Raw genomic sequence first — 24779 nt, forward strand, 5'->3', positions numbered from 1 at the left:
CAATACTCAAAGCATAAGAATAATATCTACAGCTCCATCAAACAGATATAAAATGATTTAGGTTCCAGATACACTGAATTATTTTTAACAACATGCCGACCTGGAAGACAGACCCCCCCCCCCACACCCACACAATGCTGCAGGATCCAACCAGGTGCTTCACTGTGTGCTCAGAGAGGGGCCGACCAGCTGGCTGATGATATCTGAGACCACCACCATCATCATCCCAGTGCAGAAGAGTGTGTCCTGCCTCAGTGACAAACTCCCTGTCACATAAATGATCATGAATTGCTTTGAGATCCTGTCACCCCACATCAATTGACCCCATCCAGTTATCATATGGCCCCCAGAGGTCCTCAGGGGGTCCCATTACATCTGCCCTACAGCTAGCCATGTCACACCTGAATAACGAGAACACCCTTAGAAAGCTATTTATTGATTCATAAGGTTTACAATTATTCCCCAAGAGCTGGTATGAAAGGTGGGCCCCTTGGCACCTGAAGGTCTCATCTCGTACTCAGATCCTGGACGCATGGGGGGACATTACAAAACCACATATTTATCTCTTGCAACTCTCTTGCCATATATGACAATTATTTAAAATAATAACAACAAAGCTATATTTGTATAGCACTTTTCATACACCACGTGCAGCTCAAAGTGCTTTAACAACATGGCACACTTCACAATGACAACAGAGAAACAAGAAATACACTTCAGGTCAGACGGTGAAACCTTTTTGTACACATAAAGAATAGCAACATCAAATAGCAGATTAACAGTGTAAGGGACACAAGGAGGTAAAAGGTACGATAATAAAGCAAACAAATAATAATGATCCCTCATGGTAAAATGAAGGAAGACATAAGACAAAATGCATAGATGTATAAAAACCTTTACAATTAAAAAATTAAAACATTTAAAAAAAGGAATAATAAAAGGTAATAATAAAGTTTAAAAGACCAACTTAAAAGGAAATGTCGCTAATACAACTGTAAAATACATAATAAGTATACACTGTATATGACTAGAGCGCTGTGCCTCTTCAGAGAGACAAGGTGGAGCAGCTGGCACCGGCTGTTAACGAGACAAAAGAGAGAGGTCCCACTCTGCCAGCACAAACTCTGTATCTACAGCTCCTGTGAACAAGTCAGATATCATTGCTGTTGACCTCAGCCAGTCGAACAAATGCACATCCCCAACCAAGTGTCACTCTGCCCCAGCTGTCTGTAGAGAGCCGGGCCTCCCAACACCACACCATTATGCCCACCTCCTACTTGGGAACCTTTAAGAGTGTCCTGACTGCGGCTTTCGTTTTTTCAACCAAGTAGAGATTTAACCACGCCCTCTTGCGCTTGGCTGAAGCATTGACGCAGCATCAGAGTGACACCATTGGAGTTTTCAAATCCTACATGGCAAAATCTTCTGAGTTCAGAGAGAGCCTGTCTTTTGTTTTTTTGAGGCACAATTGTGTTTAAGACCTGTTATATTGTGCATTAAAATCAAACTCACGTGTTGGTTATGAAAGATTAGAGGTAACATAAACACGGAGAACAAAAAAAGGCCCAAGGACTGAGCCCTGAGGCACTTTAGTGGAGAAATGTGAGGCTGCAGATATAAAGTCCCCAACAGCAACATATTTCCTATTACAAAGATAGGAATAAAACTAATCTAAAGCTGTACCCTAAAGACCAAGCCAGCACTAACATTCAGTTTGACCTCCAAATGAGGGGTTCTATTAATCTGGGTAAACTGTTGTTGTGTTTACATCCTGTCTGATATTCTGACTGCCGTTGTTTCTTATATTACCTTTGCATTTTCATGTTCTACACTAATAACAATCATAAGCGCAGAATATGTAAAGTGCTGTCTCTATAAATGGGATAGAACTGTCTGATGAACTATGGCTGCACTGGTAAAGGAACACAGGAATCCTTTCAGAGAAAAGATACATGGGAAAATATGAGAGAAATGTACATAATCTTTTAACATTAAAGCATGGAAAGATGTCACAGTACAGACACTAAATACTGAACATGAGCAGAATATATCCTCTTAAACAACAATCATCAATTATATGTCTTCTATTTCTTTGAAACTTACAATTAACTTTGTATGTATGTTGAAAATGTAAAATGAAATTAATGATGACTCTTTGTTGCTCTATCTTTGTCTTTGTCTTTGTTCCAGTGGCCATTATTTTAAAGGATGACTACTTTGTTCGGGGAGCAGGCCTACCAGGAAGGTTTAAGGCAGAAAAAGTGGAGTTTCATTGGGGTCCTAACAATGGATCTGAAGGTTCCGAACACAGCATTAATGGTCATCGTTACCCTGTGGAGGTAAGCATTTTCTAAGTATAAACATTACAATATACATTTTGAAACCTCTTCAATTGCTTTCTAAAGGGAGTTTCTCGAGTCTGGAGAATGGATAGCACTTTTTACTGGAGCCAGTCATTTCAACTCTGCACAAAGGGGGATGTGTCTGGTTAGAGCTGCAATAGGATGAGCAATCATGGCTGAGTGTAAAAGACTGAAACACCGTTCTATAAAGGCAAACACTGCTAAAAATGTTTTTTGTTTTTTTTATTCATTTATTTTGAACAAACAGTAGTGGGAGTGTCAACAACTAAATCTTTACTCTTGGCAATAGGTCACAATCAGTGATGGGGTCGTTACTCAAAAAAAGTAATGTATTACTCATTACTTTAAAAAAAAGAAGTTATATATTACTTTACTTCTTTACTCTCTACATAAAGTAACTCATTACATTACTCTTTACATTACTTTTGTGTTACTCAGCAACAGCCTACTGTATAGCCAAAACTTAAAACGTAGGCCAAATGTTCACACTATTACTATTGCAATAAAGAAGACATAACACAAGTTAATAACGGTGAACATTCTAGTTTGTGCTGCTTGTTCGGAGTCGGCACACACTGAACATCATCACTCTGGGCTCAGGGGTCTTTAGCTACTAGCTTTGTGTTAGCATGTTGCCTTTGCAGGTGCTTGGAGAGGTTTAATGCTGTGTTTTCAATAGTGCATCTTACCGTCACATTTCTGTCCTTTCTTCTGACAAATGTAAAATAATGGGCATACCTCCACCCCTCGAAAGTTATAGCTGTTGATGACTCAGCCATGTCTCTGCACTGCAGCACAACCCCTGTGACAGTTGCATGTCGCGCAAATGTTACGCAAATATAAACCTGCGGCGGAAATCCCTCTAGTGACTGGACATATTTAAAATTGTTCAAAGTTAGACCTATCATATTTACCAATCTCATCTACCCCTGGAACTAGCTAAACTAGTTATAAATATGTTTATTATTTACTGTCGTGTCGGGTCACTCATTCACTGGATCAGCGAGCTGCATGATTCAGACGGAGGGAGAGAGGAAAAGAGAGGCTCCGTTTATTATTCCTGAGTCCAAAGTTACTGTAAACTTCTGAATAATGTAGTAACTACTAGAGTCTAGTCTGTCAAAGGGAGAATAGTCATTTTTTTGCGCAATGTTAGTAACTGTAGTGTGATTACTGAATTTATAACAGTAACGCGTTACATTACTGCGTTACCGAAAAATGTAATGTGATTATGTGGCGAGGTTGGAAAATAACTAAGACTAAAAAGGGGTAGAATTAGAATAGTTGCCGACAACGCCATCTAGGTTAAAAGGAGCCTAGGACTCCTACTTAAAAGGCTACACGGGTTCTTTAAAAATCAGGGGTGAGCAGAGTTAAGAACCACAATCAAAATTAAGTTGACAACAGTTTATTATGTTAAAAGTAGAATTAAAATGCCCCAGTCTCTTGAGAGGTCTTGCGTCTCGGTCTTGTCCCAAGATCTCCTGAGCGGATAAAACAATATAGTCAGGCCACTGTGTGAGACACACTCGGTTACAAAGCCACTCCACACAAACACTTCACGCCACTGCACACTTAAAGGGCCCATGTCATGCATTTTCCGGTTATTACCCGTCCCCTTGTGTGTTATGAAGGTTCTTATGCATGTAAACGGTCTGCAGAGTCACAAACCCTCAAAGTGCACCCTGTAGGGAGTAAAACTCTAAGCAGAAGCTCAGAAGCGTCAGCCAATCAAATCATATGCCAATACAAGCTCTAACCAATCAAACCGCTGCTTGTGTGTCCGGGGCGGGAGATTCATGTGATTGGTTGTTGATCGAGCTTCAGACACACCCGCCGGCAAGCTTCAACGCACGCCGCCGTGTGGACGCTGCGTAACCCCTAGATTCCACCGGGTCCGTCTGCGCCGCGTTACGGCGGCCATTCACAGCGGCCATTCACAGCGATCGCGGCCACTCCAGTCAATGGGTGCTATCCCACCAGACGTGCCACGTTACGGCTAGAAGTGTCCCAGAAGTGTCCCAGAAGCGTCCCAGAAGTGTCCCAGAAGCGTCCCAGAAGCCTCCCAGAAGCGTCTCAGCGCTGGGCTCCGCTAAAAATAGGCGGCTGGTCTATTTTCGACGCGAGGCGTGGAAGTGGACCGGTCAGAGCATCCAGTCAATCCCCAAAATAAACTCATTTTGCAGACCCTATCCCTCCGTAGTCTTTCAAGTAGGAGGAGAAATGCCAGCGTTCTCCTCCGGTTTACAGGCACTGTGTAAATTATATATATAGAATAATTATTTCATTTAATTTCAAACCTTTATTTACCCAGGTGTATCCCATTGAGATCATTGATCTCTTTTTCAAGGGAGACCTGCTCAAGTAGGTTCCACATGAAACATACAAACATAAACAGAACAACAAAAAGGACATTTTACATCATCATCACAGGGATTACAATTTACATAACTATCCACATAAACAGGTACCTATAGCTTCCGATTGAGTAGCATCCAACCGAGCTTTAAAAACATTTAGTGGCACCAGATTGCTCAGTTTCTATTTAAGTTGCAGACTATTCCAAGACAGAGGAGCTGTGCATCTAAAAGCTGTCTTCCCTAAGACAGTCCTAGCAGTTGGCACATTTAATAAAACCACAGCATTCGATCTCAGGCAGTAGCCACTTACACTTTTCCGTGAGATCAGGGAGCAGATATAAGATGGAAGTTTCCCTAACATGGCTTTGTATATAGAAATGTACCAGTGACTGAGCCTCCGTACAGTTAGTGAAGGCAAACCAGCCCTTGCATACAGGGTACAGTGATGGGTTAATGCTTTACAGTTTGTCACAAATCTTAGTGCACTGTGATACGCAGCATCTAACTTGACCAGGCAATTGGCAGGTGCATTCATATACATCAAATCACCATAGTCCAGCACAGGTAAAAAGGTCACAGAGCCTTTTCCTGGCCTCAAGCGAGAAACAGGACTTGTTTCTGAAAAAGAAACCTAGTCTAACCCTCAGCTTTTTAAGCAGGTTATTGACATGAAGTTTAAAAGTGAGACAATCATCAAGCCAGATACCTAGGTATTTGTAACAGGTAACCACTTCAAGTTTTATTCCTTGTGTAGTTACAATATCTAAAACAGGCTCTGGTGTCTTTTTAGCTCTAGAAAAGAGCATTACCTTGGTTTTCTCAACATTTAAAAGAAGCTTTAGTTCAGAGAGCTGAGTCTGAATAATGTTAAAAACAGCCTGTAATTTAACACCAGCCTCCTTAATGGAGGGACCTGCACAGTACATCACGGTATCATCTGCATAAAAATGTAAGGTTGCTCCATCGCCATGTTCACCTAAACTGTTGATGTCGATGGAGAATAAAAGTGGACCTAAAACAGAACCTTGAGGAACACCATTAGCAATGTTCAACCACTCAGAAGACAGCCCATCAAAGTGAACACATTGGGACCTTTCAGAGAGGTAGTTCACAAACCAACCCACTGCATGGCTGGATATGCCTATACTGACTAGCCTCTGCTTCAAGATGCGATGATCGACGGTATCAAACGCATTATGATTATGATGATGAATGCATTTTTTTACCACTAAAATACAGCAACACATTTTTGATTCATGTTGTTTAAAACTGGAATATTACAATTATTATTAACTTTGTCTGTACAAAGTAGCCTGTCCAGGAAATATGCCCAAATCAACAAAAACCCTAACCCTACAAGCGCACACAATTAAAACACAGCAATACTTAATATAAAAAACATCAGATCCCATTAAAACTGACCCCTTCACAATTACACAAAGCGTTACACCCAACACTGGTCACAATAGCCTATTAAGCTAAAAAAGCTTATGCCATGAACTTGAAATGCCTTTCACACATCCCCATTTACAGCAAACAGTTAGAGTCCTATAGTGTTTACAGTAGCAATATCATACCCAAACATAGTATGGTGGGTGTGGCATCTTACTTAGATCCGGTTAATAGACTGGCTTATTTGCTGCCAAGAGGTCACCTGTGCTGGCATCACTTGAATCTTCTTTAGAGGCAATGAGTGCTTGTGAAGAGGCCAGCTATGCTCAGTACTCTGTAGTAACCTGGACTATTTGAAGGCAATGCTACTCAATACTGTGATATATAAACAAGTAGACAGAACATCTATGGACGTCAGGGTGCATGATGGGTTTCACTCCACAAGCTTCCTATCCCAATCTAGCTATCAGTGTTGAGATTTTTACTGTACAAAGTTAAGAGTCTAACTTATATTAAACATATAAGTGTTAATGCTGGCCACATACACATTTGTCCCTGGGTCTGAGTGTGTTTTTATGTGCAGCTGTCAGTCTCTTGAATGCTGAAATGTCAGCCCTCTCAGTTTGGACTCCTTGTAGAGCACTGCCTCTTTGCTGTGGCTGGCCAAACAGATGAATATGTATTATTTGACATTTGGCAGATCAGCACACTGACAGTTGAGATTGATCTTGTAATCTATTCCTTCCCCTTCAAACTCCTTTTCTTCCTTGCAAACCTTTCAACAAAGTTGCACACAAGTGTCTTTGTGTCAGTGGCTGCCTGTGTGGAATTGATGCATTTGTTCTCACTAGTCCATTTGGAAATATTGCTTACCTGTCTGCTGCAGAAGAACTCAGAGATTCTGCTGAAAACACAGAAACTCCTATATCACAGCATGAAGCTTTCTGGGGCTGCTAGATTTATAATATGCCATCAACATTTATTTAGCAAGGAAAAGTTTCAATATAGCACTTTTATCAAGTTCCAGTGAAAATCAAATACTAGTCACACACACACACACACAAACACACACACACACACACACACACACACACACACACACACACACACACACACACACACACACACACACACAATTTCGGCAGTACGGCTCATACGGCTCCATCCTTTAAGGCAACAACTGATACTGATATTTCAGTAGTAAAAAATAATTTTGTGTTCGTTCAAAATGTGATTATTCATATCCAAAAAACAAACACAATTATGTTATGAAGCCTGTTGTGTGGCAACATAATCATTGAAGACTTTTTCAGAGTTGAATTGTAATACCAGGGAAAAGCCTCAGTCTGTTTCAGGAGAAGGGGTTTGAGGGCCTTCTGTATGCTCCTTGAGTTTATCTGTGTGTTTTTGAGGGACACAGCAAAGTGGTTAGGTTTCAGTCAGAATTGACTCAGCCTCCAATAAAAAGTATTATTGCAGATACTTTAGATTTGAAAGAGGGAGCAAACACCTGATCCACCCATTCCTTCTTTAGCTTTCATTATATTCAAGCTATAACCCCACACTTTCTGAAAACCCATCTGAACTTGTGGACTATTATAACAGCACCCTCTCCTTCTGTCTCAATGAACTGGCCCCCACAAAAACAAAAAATGTCTCTTTCATACACTCCACCCCCTGGTATACCCCCGAACTCCGCCAAATGAAATCAAGGAAACGTCAACTTGAACGCCAACACAAGAAAACCACACTAACAGTCCATCTTCAAATCTACAAAGACTATCTCCAGCAGTACAGTAACGCACTCAAAGCAGCCCGGTCTAATTACTACTCACAACTCATTCAGTCTGGCTCCAGCAACCCCTAAGCGTCTGTTCTCCACCATCAACAAACTTCTCAAACCCTGTGACAACGCCACCTCGTCCTTCACCACCGAACAGTGCAACTCCTTCCTCTCATTTTTCCAAACCAAAATCAGCAACATTTACAGCAATCTGACACCCTCATCAGCACCCCCCACCTCCCCTCCTGGCTCCCCCCCTTCACCTCACAGCCCCTGTCCCACTTCTCCCCTGTGACCCCCATGCAACTGTCCGACTTCATGACTGGAATTAACTCCACCTGCACACTTGACCCAATGCCCTCCAAATTTGTTAAAGAGAGCCTCCCTGCCATCTCCCAACTCATCGCCACCATCATTAACACCTCCCTCGGATCTGGATCAGTTCCCCCCTCTCTCAAACTGGCTGCTGTCACACCCATTCTCAAAAGACCTGGACTCACACCTGACATCATGTCCAACTTCCGGCCCATCTCAAATCTCCCCTTTCTGTCATAAAGACTTGAACGTGTCGTTGCCTCACAACTTAAAGCCCACCTCAGCTCCAATGACCTCTTTGAGCCATTTCAATCCGGTTTCCGATCAAAACACAGCACAGAAACAGCTCTTCTGAAAATCACAAACGACCTCCTCCTCTCCTCGGACTCCGGCAACCTGAACATCCTCATCCTCCTCGACCACACTGCAGCATTCAACACCATCAACCACGCCATCCTGCTGTCCCTCCTCGAATCATCACTCAACATCACCGACACTGCACTCTCCTGGCTGAAATCCTACCTCAGCGACAGACATCAGTTTATCAACATCAACATCTGCACCTCCTCCCACTGCTCCTCTGTCCCAAGGCGTCCCCCAGGGTTCGGTGCTTGGCCCCCTCCTCTTCATCCTCTACATGCTCCCCCTTGGCAAAATCATTCGTCGCCACAACCTTCAATTTCACTGCTACGCCGATGACATCCAACTTTATATCTCAACAAAAACCATCACCCCCACAACACACTCCACTCTCACCAACTGTCTCTCAGAAATAAAACCATGGATGCAAACAAACTATCTCCAACTGAACAGTGCCAAATCAGACATCATCATCATCGGCCCCCCATCCCGTATCAAAGACATCCAGAATTTCAACTTCACCATTGACAGCCACACTCTACCCCCCCCCCCCCCTCACATCCGCAACCTCGGAGTCATCTTCGACAGTCAGCTCAAATTCAACCACCACATCAATCACATCACCAGGACCGCCTTTTTCCACCTCAAAAACATTGCCCGTCTCCGCCCATCACTCTCCTCCTCTGCTGCTGAAACCCTGATTCATGCATTCATCACATCACGACTCGACTACTGCAATAGCATCCTCTACGGCATACCATCCAACCTCCTCAATAAACTCCAACATATCCAGAACTCTGCTGCCCGCCTCCTCTCCCACACCCACTCCCGAGACCACATCACTCCCGTCCTCCAGAACCTCCACTGGCTCCCCGTCCGTCAAAGAATCAACTTCAAAGTCCTCCTGATTACTCACAAAGCCCTCAACAACCAGGCCCCCCCTACCTCACAGACCTGCTGCACCACCACACCCCTTCCCGCTGCCTCCGCTCATCAGAAGCCAACCTCCTATCCATCCCCACCCACATCAATCACCGTCGCTGCCCCCTCCCTCTGGAACTCACTCCCCGAACCCATCAGAGACTGCACTGACCTCACCACCTTAAAAAAACTCACAAAAACTCACCTCTTCAATCTGGCTTTTAATGTGTGATTGTTTTTGTATTATTTGACTTTAACTTTAACTATATATTTATTTGTTGTTCCTTTATTTTATTTTATCTTCACTATATCTGTAAAAGCGCTAACAAATTAAATCTATTATTATTATTATTATTATTATTATTATTATTATTATTATAACCATTACCCTTGCTTTATAATTCCTTTCTATCTTTCTACTCCATTTACTAAGTTGTTCTTTCTTTCCTATAGTTGTTTTGTGTTATTTCATTATTTCTTTAATGTTTGGATTTGGATAATTGTTTTACTTATTCTGTTCTTCTCCCCTGTTCCATCCCCTTTCCTTTTTGCTCTCAGCAGCTCACTGTGTTTCAGTGGGAGGGGGAGAGGAGGGCTCTTGTGCTTTCTGAGTGCTTCACATGAATGATGTATGATTTACAAACCTTGCCATTAGGTAATTGTAGCCTAATAGGGCCCTTGAATGGCATGATGAAGTAGGGACCTGCTGCTCCCCTACCTGCTGTTTTTAATAGTAATGCTCTGGTTAATATGCCAGGCGCAGCACTGCACACACCCTGAGTGTGTCACTCATCCTGTGTGTGTGTGTGTGTGTGTGTGTGTGTGTGTGTGTGTGTGTGTGTGTGTGTGTGTGTGTGTGTGTGTAGGTGTGTAGGTGTGTGTGTGTGGTCTAGTATTACTATACTTGTGGGGACCGAAATCTGTTTACATAGTCACGTGTGGGGACTGGCTTCCCTTATGGGGACAAAATGGAGGTCCCCATGAGGGAATCATTAATTTTAGGGTGAAGACTTGGTTAGGTTTAGGATTAGGGTTAGGGTAAGGGTAAGGGTTAGGGTTAGGCATGTGTTGGTTATGGTTAAGGTTAGGATAAGTCTCCAGGAAATGCATGTAAGTCAATGTAATGTCCCCTGAAGTGATGTATACATGGTATGTGTGTGTGTGTGTGTGTGTGTGTGTGTGTGTGTGGTGTGTGTGGGTGTGTGTGTGTGTGTGTGTGTGTGTGTGTGTGTGTGTGTGTGTGTGTGTGTGTGTGTGTGTGTATGCACACACCTCTGTCCTGTACATTTGTACTCCACTGCGCTTTGCATCAGAAGTCACATTTATGAATTCACTAGTCACTTGAAACTGGGTCCCATGTTTAGACTAGTTAACAGACCATAGATAATGCCGCTAAGTGCACCGAGTTCTGGGCTGGCTCATTGTGTTTGGAGCCAATTGACTTGAACATTTGTTTGTAAATATGTTCACCAATAATCTGGCTAAAGTGCCATGTTTCACTTCATTGATTGAAGCTTGAAGTCATGTTCATGTTAGTGGATTTCTTGTTTAGAGGGTTTTTATTTCATATCATATCCTGAAGTCTGGTGGAATATCTCTTGTGATAGCTCAAAGGATGTTTTTTTACAATTAAGTTATGTACAGTATAAACCATCAGGACATATCTGTTCAAATGTGGACAGTAAAGATGACGATTGATTTGTGCTAAACAAAGCTCTGGGCTGCTGTAATCTAACTCTTGGCAAGCAACTAAAAAATACCAGGAATACAATTGTAGTCACAAATTGTGTTCAATATGAAATTGTCAGTAGTGTCTCAGAGTTGTAGTTTGATTAATGGTATTAATACAAATAAGTTAATTGAACTAATGCTTTGTTATTGGCCAGTGGATGCATACTGTTGAATATTATACAACACATTGTTATTAGTACCACTCACTGTTTGTGTGTTTTCTGCACAAATGACATGAACTCCACACTCCACACTGTTCAATTATACACAACTGGTCTAAAATAGCTCATTTGGTAGCCCTGGTGAAAAAAAGATCCATGACACTGCAAATTAAACTTAATATATGTTTTCAGTTCTTATTAGAAAGCAACAGTGTGAGCTGTATTCCGATTCCAAGAGCAGCAATTTCACAGAAAACCCTTCTGACATCAGGCAAGAAAAACAACACTCACTGATAGCCCGTGATCATATTTACGCCTGTCTCAGCCTGCATGGCAGAGAAAGTGCTTCCTTTGCTTTGGAGGTTAGTAATTGATTTAACCTGAGCCCAGTAGGCAGAAGGCCTCATTTATTTCCTGGTAAACCTCATAGCTGGATCCCAGCATGCAGTGGGGTGGGGGTGTGATGGTTGTTGACGGGAGGTATTCAATGTCCAGTTGCCTTTAACAGGTGAGGTGACAAAAGTCAAATTAATGTTATCAAATATATTTTTCACACTTTGTTTGACTCAATTCGGGAAGAATTGTGTAATTTAATTAAAAAGAAAAACCTTTATTTCATCTACAAATGCCACAGTTCGGTACAAAAGACATGTTATTACCATAATTAGCACTTGATGATTATCCATCTTCTCCCGCTTATCCGTGGTCGGGTCGCGAGGGTAGCAGTTCCAGCAGAGAGCCCCAAACTTTCCTTTCCCTGGCGACATCAACCAGCTCTGACTGGGGGATCCCAAGGCGCTCCCAGGCCAGCGAAGAGATATAATCCCTTGATGATTATATGATTATTTAATGATTACATTACTTAAAGGTGGAGTAGGTAAGTCTGAGAAACCGGCTCGAGATACACTTTTTGTTATATTCCATGGAATGCTCTTAACATCCCGATAGCAATGAATATCTGAAGTGCTTTGACAAAAAAGTCCATAAAAAAACGTCACCTCTGGAAGCCGTGGCGCTGTAAAAAGCACGACCAATCATCTGAGCCGGCCCGGCTAAAATAACTGGATGGCCTACCTGCCTGTCAGCCTTCCATCTGTGCACAAACTGATCTCTTGCCCTCATTGGTCATGTGCGCGTTGGTGTGTGTTGGAGGAGGGACTCTGTGAGGAAGTGGCAGATTTGTTCCGGTTGTGCATTTTCAAATTCTAGCGCACTCGAGCTGGTTTCTCCAAAATTACCTACCCCACCATTTACCCTCAAATCGGCAATCACATAATTCATATTTGGAATATTAATTGATTGCTGTTTTTCTACATTACACATATATTACACTGTTATCACAGCCATATTACACATCAATACAGCCCTATTACACCATTATTTCATCCACATTTCACCTATGTAAGACCTTTATTACACCCTTGTTAGACCCATATTGTGCCCATGTTACACCTATATAACACCATAACACACTAATATTACACTGTAAATACACTGACCCATATTACGCATTAATATACTTCCATTACACCATTCTTAAAAATATATAACACTGTTATAACACTGTTATTACACTGTTATAACATCCATTTAACACATTTAAGCCATTTAAGGGTTAGCCTGTTGAACCCCATCCCCCCGCCCCCGGGCGGAAAAACGCATCATCTGCAGGAAACAGCGTCTGAAGTCATCTTAATATTTAATAAACTATGAATGTTTTATATCCATGTAACGGGAAGAAACTCAGCTAACTGATCTTTTTTTATTTTTTTTTATTAAAAAATCCTGCAACTTCCCCACAGGTGAAAGAGTTGACATGCTGAAAACCCAACCCCTACAGGGGGATCTGGGGGGATTCTCCCCCAGGAGATCTTTTGAAATACTAACATAAAATACACAATCTGGTTCTCTCTTGAGAAGAAAAATAAATAAATGTATTACTACACGACATATTACAAAAAATGAATGCCATTTTAGTTTTGTGTTACTTAGTTCTGAAAGCTGAACCTGCTGCTCCTCACAGAGAGAAGAGGGAAGAGGCTGTGAATGACTTTACATTGTGGATAAGGGTGGATAGCCCCCATTGTTCTGTGTGTCAAAATGAAAGACAGCCCACACACCTACCAATCATCAAACCGTGGGGTCTGATTTCATTACGTGTTGATTTCTATCAACACGTAATGTTGTATCGATGTAGGCCTATATAGAGATGTACTACAGCAGAAGTATTCTCCGTCGGGACTTCCTGCAACAACACCACGCCGTTATCTTGATTCTGATTGGCCAGAAGACATTATCAAAGATGTTCTATTGAGAAGACGATCACTACGTGACAAAGGTTTTCAAAACCGTTTCTGGTCTTCGGTATTTCCAGACAAGTGGCTACTGAAATCAATCTTACTAACTGCTGTCTGTGCAATTTACTCCGCGCGAGTTGGCGGACTTTATTTTGCTTACTTTAACATCATTTTTCATGGTGGGGCTAAGGCATTTCTTGGTATGGCTGTAGCCTACCCCAGCCATACCCAGGCGCCGCCACTGCTCATAACACCCTTATTACTTATCATAGCTGCACCCATCGATTAGCATCGTAAGAAGACACAGAATCGATCGGTACCTACATTATCACTCCATGGTAAGAACTTGCGACTTTATAAACTAAAACAGACATCAAAACATGTGGCGCTAGGTAGCTAAAACGGCAAAATGGCTTACCTTTGTCGTAGTCTGGTCAAAAGTGGTCTTCAATGGCATTAAAACGATAAAAACACTGCTGAAGTTAATCCATAGGTTAATCCAATGTGTCTGTGTCCCTTTGACATGATTTCTGATAATTCATAAGCAATAAACCGACTTTTCCATTTTCAGATGTCAGAGCGAGAGATAGCTTCACTCTGGCCAAAACTGCATGCACTTTTTTTTGTTAACGTGTGTGTGTATGTGGAAATTCCCCTTCGATTGTATTGGCTCTAACGGTTCAAAAGAAATGTCAATCACCAAAATCGACCAATGGGTTCCAGAGAAACAGCAACAACGCCCATTTCCACCCAAATCACCCCAGAGGTGGAGTTTGTTTTTCTAAAACTCTCTAAAAAGGTCAAATGTCACTTGTTTTGCATCAATCTTGATACAGGGTACTTATTATATGTTATACTTTGGATTCCTAAAGCTTTTAGTCTACCATCCCATCATTCAAGGGTGGTTTTCACTATAAGTAAAAACAATTTTTTGGACGGACACTAAAATGTACAGTTTTTTGTTTTTGTTTTTGTTCTACATCCAACTCACAGGTTTATCATTACTTTGAGAACAAATATTATTAATTTTCCCCTTTTAGAAGTTTGTTATGGTCATTTGTTCTGGAAATGTTATTTTCGAGTCTGAGACCTGAAAAACAGGCTTGGGGTTCAACAGGTTAATGCAATATGTCACAAGATGTGCTAAATAGCACATTAGCCTGTGAGATTATTTGGGTTTTACTGATTTGGTACAATCTCTCATTACACTGGTAAGGCCAATCAGAAATCCATAATACAATGTGTACCCATTCACCTCTATGATATCAGAGACTGACTTTTATTTTCGATTAAAATATCGGCATCAATGTATGTTGCTACCTCACACTGTGACCCCCCCCCCCCCCAACCAATGCAGTTGAGAGTGCCATTAGGCTAGCTGGCCAGTGCTAAGCTATCCATTCTGTGTGAGTGCCTCTTGCTAAGGCTCGTTTTTATCTCCACCCCCTCCCAAGCCTCCCAGACGTGATAAACGAGGAGCAAAAGGATGAAAAGATGGAGGAGGGAGGGACGAGTGTGTGTGTGGCTCCAGAACTTTCTCTGCTAGCTTTTACCCACCTGCCTAGATAAGAGAGGCACTGTAAATTAACACGCGATGGGGGGGAAGAGAGCATGGCGGTGTGTGTGTCTGTGGATTGGGGGGTTCTGTGCATTTACACACACACACTTCCTCTCTTTGCCGCAGGTATCGAAGATAAAGATGTGTCATTGATGAATGGGATTTTATTTTCCATCAACCTTTGCTGTGTGGGAAATGGAAAGTGCATCCCGGCCCCTAAATCATCCGATGAATAACGATAACACCGGCCAGCACTCTCACTCTGTCGCACTATTTGTCTGCAGAGCTCCGTATGCAAACTGTTTGTTTCTATCAGCGCTATATACATGGTGTGTGTGTGTGTGTGTGTGTGTGCTGTGTGTGCGTGCGTGCGTGCGTGCGTGTGTGTGTGTGTGTGTGTGTGTGCGTGCGTGTGTGTGTGTGTGTCAGTGCAGCTTAAAATGAATACTGCGCTTGTGTAAACTGAGGTGCAAGATGTTTAAACTTGTGTCTGGAGAAATGTTGGTGACATTTTAAATCCTTTTCTTAATCTTCCAATTTGAAATTGCAACACCTTTAGGACAAATAATAATAAAACAGTTAAATTAATACACCTTCATTTTGGTGCCACTTCTTAGTTTTAAATTTTTTTTTTTAATTTATTTATTCTACTAAAATCATACAAAAACAAAAACGTATAATTCATACACACAAATGAACAAAATGAGTAGAAGCGGGAGGGCTGAAGCATAGCTGATGGGGAGTAGCCCTCCCGTGCATCATCATTAGCATCAATATAATAATGGCACTTATTTCGTCAAAAATGTATAGAAATTAAGACTAATGAAAACTGAAAAAAAAAAAAAAAGTTAGGGCAAGAAAAAAAGTAAATGCATATGTAAGTAATATTGGGAATATCAAATACTTGTTAGCTGGAGTAATCTGCAAATATAATTGTTGTTACTTTAGTTTTGAATTGTTGATGACTAGTAATACTTGAAAGGTCTGGTCCATTCCACGCTCTAACTGCGATTATGGATCAGCTGTGATTTGATGGTTGTTCTACAGGGCTTACACAACCAGTTAGGATGCCTGGTTGGGTTTCTCCTGACTGTGGTTTGGAACTGCTTTTGAATGTTAGTAGGCATTTTGTTATGGAACATGTTGTGCATAATCAGTACTGTTTTAAGCTTAACTATATCAACACATTTGAATAGATTGAGTTTTTTAAATATGGGAGTTGTGTGTTCATATTTACCAACACCACAGACTATTCGTAATACTTTTTTTTTAGATGTTATTATTTTTTGTAGATTTGTTGAGTACATGTTTCTCCATATTTCGGAGCAGTAATAAAGGTAAGGGAGAAATAGACTGTTATAAAGAGTTCTGAGTATTTGTTCCTCAAGAATGTTCTTAGTACGATACAAAATACCTATTGTTTTTGACAGTTTAGTTTGTACTTAATTTATATGGTGCTTCCAGTTGAGTTTTTCATCAACAATGAGTCCTAAAAATGTACATGCACCAACTTTCTCTATCTCTGTATTGCAAATCCGTATAATACAGTCATTTCTACTCTCAGACTTTGTGTTGAATAACATGTCATTTGTTTTGGCCACATTAAGGGATAATTTATTAACTGCAAACCAGTTACATAGTATTTCTAATTCTGCATTAACAATTTTAACAAGATCACCAAGATTATGATGGGAGCAGAGAATGGTGGTATCATCGGCAAACAAAATTAAGTTTAACATGTCTGAGGTATTGATAATGTCATTAATATAAATCAGGAACAGTTTTGGACCTAAGATTGATCCTTGAGGGACTCCACATGTTATAGGAAGATTGTTTGATTTCGTCTCGTCTATGTCCACATATTGTAGCCTATTTATCAAATAACTCTTGACCCATTCTTTGGCTTGACCCCTTATGCCATAATGTTCTAATGTGTGTAGCAGTATGGTTCACAGTATCAAAAGCCTTTTTAAGGTAATTTTAAGGCTGTAATCATTTATTTCTCAATGTTGTTGGTAATTTCTTCAACCAGTTCAATTACTGCTGAAGAAGTAGAGTGATTTTTCTGAAATCCATATTGGCTGGGGCATAGTATATTACATTTGCTGAGGAATGACTCCAGACGGTTGTTAAAGAGTTTTTCCAGGATGTTTGAGAATTGTGGTTGTAAAGAAATGGGTCTATAATTATTAAAAACGCGATTTTCATTTCATTGGGAAAAATACCTTGTTGGAACGATTTATTGCATATATTTACTAGGGGGGCTACAATGTTTGGTGCGACTTGTTTAACAATATTCATACTAAGTCCTAAATAATCTTTGGACTGTTTACTGTGTTGAGTATTAACAATATCAAGCAGTTCATTTTCTGTAATTGGGATCAGGAACATACTCTGTTTGTTGCAGTTTTTCAGAAAGTCATCCACTTTAGATGAAGCTGGGCTGATGTCACTCGCCAGGTTGGGGCCACTTTCAGTAAAGAACTCATTAAAGCTATTTGCAACATCCGTTGGGGTTTTTCCTTCCGTTTGGAATTTCTTAAATTCGTTTCTGTTGTCAGTTATTTTCTTCCTAATTATGCTATTTATTACCTTCCAAGTGGTTTTCATATCTCCTATGGTTTTTTCTAATTGTTCAGAGAAGTATCGTTTTTCACAGTTTCTAAGGATTGTAGTCAATTTGTTTTTATACAATTTATAACGGCTTTCATCTTCAGTGCTTTTACTTTTCAAAAATGTCCTAGAGAGTGCATTTTTCTTACAGCAGGCGTTTTTCAGTCCACGAGTGAACTAGGGTTTTGAGTCATTATTATTCCTGTTCTTCATTTTAATATATGGATAACATTCGTTCATGTTTTGCATGAAAATCCTTACAAACTCATTATAAGATTTGTTTACATCTTGAATCTCAAATACTTCTTGCCATTTTTCATTTTTTAAGTTAATATTTAATTTATTTAGAGAACTGTCATTTAATGTCTGCTTAGTTATTTATGTATTTTGTTCTTTGTTATTTACAGGTTATTTTCCGCAGATTGTGAATATTGGCAGGTGATCACTGACATCAGTGATGAGGGCCCCACTATGACGTTAGTGAACATGTAATCAATAATGTTTCAGTAGTGCTGGTTAACCTGCATCAGTGATGAGGGCCCCACTATGATGTTAGTGAACATGTAATCAATGAGGTTTCAGTAGTGCTAGTTAACCTGGCATCAGTGATGAGGGCCCCACTATGACGTTAGTGAACATGTTATCAATAAGGTTTCAGTAGTGCTAGTTAACCTGGCATCAGTGATGAGGGCCCCACTATGACGTTAGTGAACATGTTATCAATGAGGTTTCAGTAGTGCTAGTTAACCTGGCATCAGTGATGAGGGCCCCACTATGACGTTAGTGAACATGTTATCAATGAGGTTTCAGTAGTGCTAGTTAACCTGGCATCAGTGATGAGGGCCCCACTATGACGTTAGTGAACATGTAATCAATGAGGTTTCAGTAGTGCTCGTTAACCTGGCATCAGTGATGAGGGCCCCACTATGACGTTAGTGAACATGTAATCAATGAGGTTTCAGTAGTGCTAGTTAACCTGGCATCAGTGATGAGGGCCCCACTATGACGTTAGTGAACATGTTATCAATGATGTTTCAGTAGTGCTAGTTAACCTGGCATCAGTGATGAGGGCCCCACTATGACGTTAGTGATCATGTTATCAATGAGGTTTCAGTAGTGCTAGTTAACCTGGCATCAGTGATGAGGGCCCCACTATGACGTTAGTGAACATATTATCAATGAGGTTTCAGTAGTGCTAGTTAACCTGGCATCAGTGATGAGGGCCCCACTATGACGTTAGTGATCATGTTATCAATGAGGTTTCAGTAGTGCTAGTTAACCTGGCATCATTGATGAGGGCCCCACTATGATGTTAGTGAACATGTAATCAATGAGGTTTCAGTAGTGCTAGTTAACCTGGCATCAGTGATGAGGGCCCCACTATGACGTTAGTGAACATGTAATCAATGAGGTTTCAGTAGTGCTAGTTAACCTGGCATCAGTGATGAGGGCCCCACTATGACGTTAGTGATCATGTTATCAATGAGGTTTCAGTAGAGCTAGTTAACCTGGCATCAGTGATGAGGGCCCCACTATGACATTAGTGAACATGTTATCAATGAGGTTTCAGTAGTGCTAGTTAACCTGGCATCAGTGATGAGGGCCCCACTATGACGTTAGTGAACATGTAATCAATGAGGTTTCAGTAGTGCTAGTTAACCTGGCATCAGTGATGAGGGCCCCACTATGACGTTAGTGAACATGTAATCAATGAAGTTTCAGTAGTGCTAGTTAACCTGGCATCAGTGATGAGGGCCCCACTATGACGTTAGTGATCATGTTATCAATGAGGTTTCAGTAGAGCTAGTTAACCTGGCATCAGTGATGAGGGCCCCACTATGACGTTAGTGAACATGTAATCAATGAGGTTTCAGTAGAGCTAGTTAACCTGCATCAGTGATGAGGGCCCCACTATGATGTTAGTGAACATGTAATCAATGAGGTTTCAGTAGTGCTGGTTAACCTGCATCAGTGATGAGGGCCCCACTATGATGTTAGTGAACATGTAATCAATGAGGTTTCAGTAGTGCTAGTTAACCTGGCATCAGTGATGATGGCCCCACTATGATGTTAGTGAACATGTAATCAATGAGGTTTCAGTAGTGCTAGTTAACCTGGCATCAGTGATGAGGGCCCCACTATGACGTTAGTGATCATGTTATCAATGAGGTTTCAGTAGAGCTAGTTAACCTGGCATCAGTGATGAGGGCCCCACTATGACATTAGTGAACATGTTATCAATGAGGTTTCAGTAGTGCTAGTTAACCTGGCATCAGTGATGAGGGCCCCACTATGACGTTAGTGAACATGTAATCAATGAGGTTTCAGTAGTGCTAGTTAACCTGGCATCAGTGATGAGGGCCCCACTATGACGTTAGTGAACATGTAATCAATGAAGTTTCAGTAGTGCTAGTTAACCTGGCATCAGTGATGAGGGCCCCACTATGATGTTAGTGAACATGTAATCAATGAGGTTTCAGTAGTGCTAGTTAACCTGGCATCAGTGATGAGGGCCCCACTATGACGTTAGTGAACATGTAATCAATGAAGTTTCAGTAGTGCTAGTTAACCTGGCATCAGTGATGAGGGCCCCACTATGACGTTAGTGATCATGTTATCAATGAGGTTTCAGTAGAGCTAGTTAACCTGGCATCAGTGATGAGGGCCCCACTATGACGTTAGTGAACATGTAATCAATGAGGTTTCAGTAGAGCTAGTTAACCTGCATCAGTGATGAGGGCCCCACTATGATGTTAGTGAACATGTAATCAATGAGGTTTCAGTAGTGCTGGTTAACCTGCATCAGTGATGAGGGCCCCACTATGATGTTAGTGAACATGTAATCAATGAGGTTTCAGTAGTGCTAGTTAACCTGGCATCAGTGATGAGGGCCCCACTATGACGTTAGTGATCATGTTATCAATGAGGTTTCAGTAGTGCTAGTTAACCTGGCATCAGTGATGAGGGCCCCACTATGATGTTAGTGAACATGTAATCAATGAGGTTTCAGTAGTGCTAGTTAACCTGGCATCAGTGATGAGGGCCCCACTATGACGTTAGTGAACATGTAATCAATGAGGTTTCAGTAGAGCTAGTTAACCTGCATCAGTGATGAGGGCCCCACTATGATGTTAGTGAACATGTAATCAATGAGGTTTCAGTAGTGCTGGTTAACCTGCATCAGTGATGAGGGCCCCACTATGATGTTAGTGAACATGTAATCAATGAGGTTTCAGTAGTGCTAGTTAACCTGGCATCAGTGATGAGGGCCCCACTATGACGTTAGTGATCATGTTATCAATGAGGTTTCAGTAGTGCTAGTTAACCTGGCATCAGTGATGAGGGCCCCACTATGATGTTAGTGAACATGTAATCAATGAGGTTTCAGTAGTGCTAGTTAACCTGGCATCAGTGATGAGGGCCCCACTATGATGTTAGTGAACATGTAATCAATGAGGTTTCAGTAGTGCTAGTTAACCTGGCATCAGTGATGAGGGCCCCACTATGATGTTAGTGAACATGTAATCAATGAGGTTTCAGTAGTGCTGGTTAACCTGCATCAGTGATGAGGGCCCCACTATGATGTTAGTGAACATGTAATCAATGAGGTTTCAGTAGTGCTGGTTAACCTGGCATCAGTGATGAGGCACTATGACGTTAGTGAACATGACATCAATGGGGTTTCAGTAGTGCTGGTTAACCTGCATCAGTGATGAGGGCCCCACTATGACGTTAGTGAACATGCAATCAATGAGGTTTCAGTAGAGCTACCTGGTTGGTTTGGTTATTAGAGGGAGAAGCCCGAGAGAAGAACACATATCCATGAAGTGTCTCGCCTGTTGGAGCGAGTTGTATTTGAATAAATTAACGTTGAAATCTCCACACACATAAAGGTTTTTAATTCTATGAGGTCTGAGCATGTTTTCTACTTGTTCATTAAATTCCTCAAGATTACTTCCAGGCTTTCTATACATGCATGAGACGAGTATATGTTTGTTCTGTTTTAGCTCAATGTCTGCGGTGACAGATTCAAGGAGATTGTTGCAGCAGAGGGAAAGACTTTCTACCAATCTCGCAGAAAGTGTGTTTTTAACAAACAGTGAAACCCCTCCACCTCTTTGGAGTTTGCGATTCATATGAAAAGCCACATAATCGGGTAAAGAATGGTCAACAGTGTTTGAGTCAGTTTGCAGGTCTCTGAGATTGCAATGATGTCAAAAGATCTATTTATGAGTTGAAGATATAGTTTGATGTTGTCACTATTTGCATTAATGCCTTAAGGCAGGGGTCGGCAACCCGCGGCCCACGGGTCGGCAACCCGCGGCCCACGGGTCGGCAACCCGCGGCCCACGCTCTGGCTCCCTTGAGCTTAGACAAAAATAAGAAGGAAATAAAATCAAAGTATTTGTAGGACTATTTATATTTTGTTGCACGGTTGAAAATGTTTCGTATCTTGTATTTTGAGGTGATACTGTGACACATAAATAAAAAACAAAACGGTTTTAATTAGGTCAACTAAAATATGCGTCACATCCTGCTACGGTTCCGCGCGAGCACCTTTTCTTGGAGGCGAATAACCTGACCCCCGGCTCGATGAGCGAACTATGGATACATCAAAGAAAAGTACCGGAGGAACACAGGATTTAATTCTGTGTGGACAGAGTTGTCTGCTTTCACAGCAAACGATGCTGGTTTACCGGTATGTTTGATATGTAGAGAGAAGTTGTCAACGGTGGTGCAGCCTTTACGTATCGAGGAACAACATGGGAGAGGAAGACAGCTGACGATCTTCAGTCATAATTCAATGGGGTATGTAATTTATTTCAGAAAACACTTGTTATATTCCATGGAATGCTCTTAACGTCCCGATAGCAATGAATATATTAAATGCTTTGACAATAAATACATACAAAAATTAATCTCTGGAAGCCGTAGCGCTGTAAAAAGCACGACCAATCATCTGAGCCTGCCCGGCTAAAATAACTGGATGGCCTACCTGCCTGTCAGCTTTCCATCTGTGCACAAGCTTATCTCGTGCCCTCATTGGTCATGTGCGCGTTCGTGTGTGTTGGAGGAGGGACTCTGTAAGAAAGTCTGAAGGAAGAGGCATATTTTTTCCGGTTGTGTACTTTCAAATTCTAGCGCACTCGAGCTGGTTTCTCCATTCTTACCTACCCTACCTTTAACTCTTTTAAGTGCTGTGTTTAATTTATTTTAAAGTAGGCCTGTGTATTATTTTTAATTCTCCTTATAAGAGTTATTTGTTTCTTATTAGAGGTTAACAGTTTTATATCATGTAATAAATAGCCTAATAAATGCAAAAAACTGTAGTTTTTGTCTGATATAACAATAAAAAACTATGAAATATGTTTTGCGGCTCCAGACAAAAAGGAGCAAAATGGCTCTTTTGGTCAAAAAGGTTGCAGACCCCTGCCTTAAGGCTACAGGCATTAAAGTGTATTAATGAAAAGCCATTAATAGCTTTAAGTTCTAAGTTAAAAAGTGTTTCACTATAGTAGCAGCCAGGGGCGGACTGGGGGGAAAAAGTGGCCCGGGGATTCATTGACAGACAGGCCCACTTAATGCGCGGCATGTATCGGCCGGCCGGCAACGAAAGTATGTTACTTAACAAAAAACCCTATGCATTTTATGTTATTTTGGACAATTATTCATATAGTAATCACATTACCTGAGCCCTTGAGTTGCCTAGAGCAAAATAGTTACGGCATATATTTAGTGATTTTAATGTTAACAGATCATTGATGCAATAACATTTTGACCCAATTTGCCTCACTTGACACATGGAATAAAACATGGGCGTAGGAAGCATCCTCAATGTGGGTGAGACAATTTAACAGGTGGGCAGGTGGTGGACCTCACCTCCTCTAGGGGGGTCCGGGGGCAAGTTCCCCCGGGAAGATTTGTTTTTAAATGTTGAAGTTAAATGCATCAATCTGGTCCATTTTGAGAGCAAAATTAGGGACTAAATCTATGGCAGTCAGTAGGGGCTTGGACTGTGAGCCGTAGGGTCGCCGGTTCAAGTCCCCGACCAGACCTATTTGGAGTGTGGACTTCTACTTGGAGAGGTCCCAGTTCACATCCTGCCCTGCCGTGGTGCCCTTGAGCAAGGCACCGGACATCCCCCTTCCCCCCTCACTCCCATTGCTCCATGGGCGCTGTACAATAGCTGCCCACTGCTCCTAGTACTAGACTCCTGGTACTAGGATGGGTTAAAAGCAGAGAACAACATTCTTCTTCTTCTTCTTCTTCTTCTTCTTCTTCTTCTTCTTCTCTTCTTCTTCTTCTTCTTCTTCTTCTTCTTCTTCTTCTTCTTCTTCTTCTTCTTCTTCTTCTTCTTCTTCTTCTTCTTCTTCTTCTTCTTCTTCTTCTTCTTCTTCTTCTTCTTCTTCTTCTTCTTCTTCTTCTTCTTCTTCTTCTTCTTATTCTTCTTCTTCTTCTTCTTCACCCATATAAAACAGAACTGTAAACAGATTAACTTTTTCTTTCAACATTTATTTGAACAGCAAGTGGAGGCAAAAGTGACCTCACCCAAAACAATAAACCTGCTAGCTAACTAGCCTAAACTGAGTAACAGAATGTGGGCAACACGTTCTTCTCCACAGCCGCGCGACCTCTGAGTCAGACGTCACTTCCCCCTTTTCTATCCTACGGGTACAGCCGTACATCCACTCCCCCTGAACCCTGTTGTAACAACATAATAAACTTTTTGGGGATGCAGCTTAGAAAGGGTGTGTCGCCTTTTGTCCTGCCAGTGTTGGCAGGACATTAATTAAAATGTCTAACTCGGACTTCATTTTAAGGACATTTCGGCCAGGGGTGTAGAGCTATATGTGTTTAAGCACCGGATTGGCAAAACAGGAGAGTGTGTGCACCAGTCTGCCTTGATCTATGTATTCATGTCTGT

General features: G+C 41.4%; 1 protein-coding gene across 1 annotated transcript in view; it reads left to right on the forward strand.

Annotated features, from left to right (window-relative positions):
- The window catches only part of LOC117562065 (receptor-type tyrosine-protein phosphatase gamma-like), a 323613-nt gene that overhangs the window by 23686 nt on the left and 275148 nt on the right, over positions 1–24779 (forward strand). Inside the window, 1 exon segment of the mRNA XM_034239841.1 lies at positions 2191–2339. Coding sequence (XP_034095732.1) covers positions 2191–2339 — 149 coding nt within the window.

Source organism: Gymnodraco acuticeps, unplaced genomic scaffold (assembly GCF_902827175.1).
Source record: "Gymnodraco acuticeps unplaced genomic scaffold, fGymAcu1.1, whole genome shotgun sequence".
Classification (NCBI taxonomy): domain Eukaryota; kingdom Metazoa; phylum Chordata; class Actinopteri; order Perciformes; family Bathydraconidae; genus Gymnodraco; species Gymnodraco acuticeps.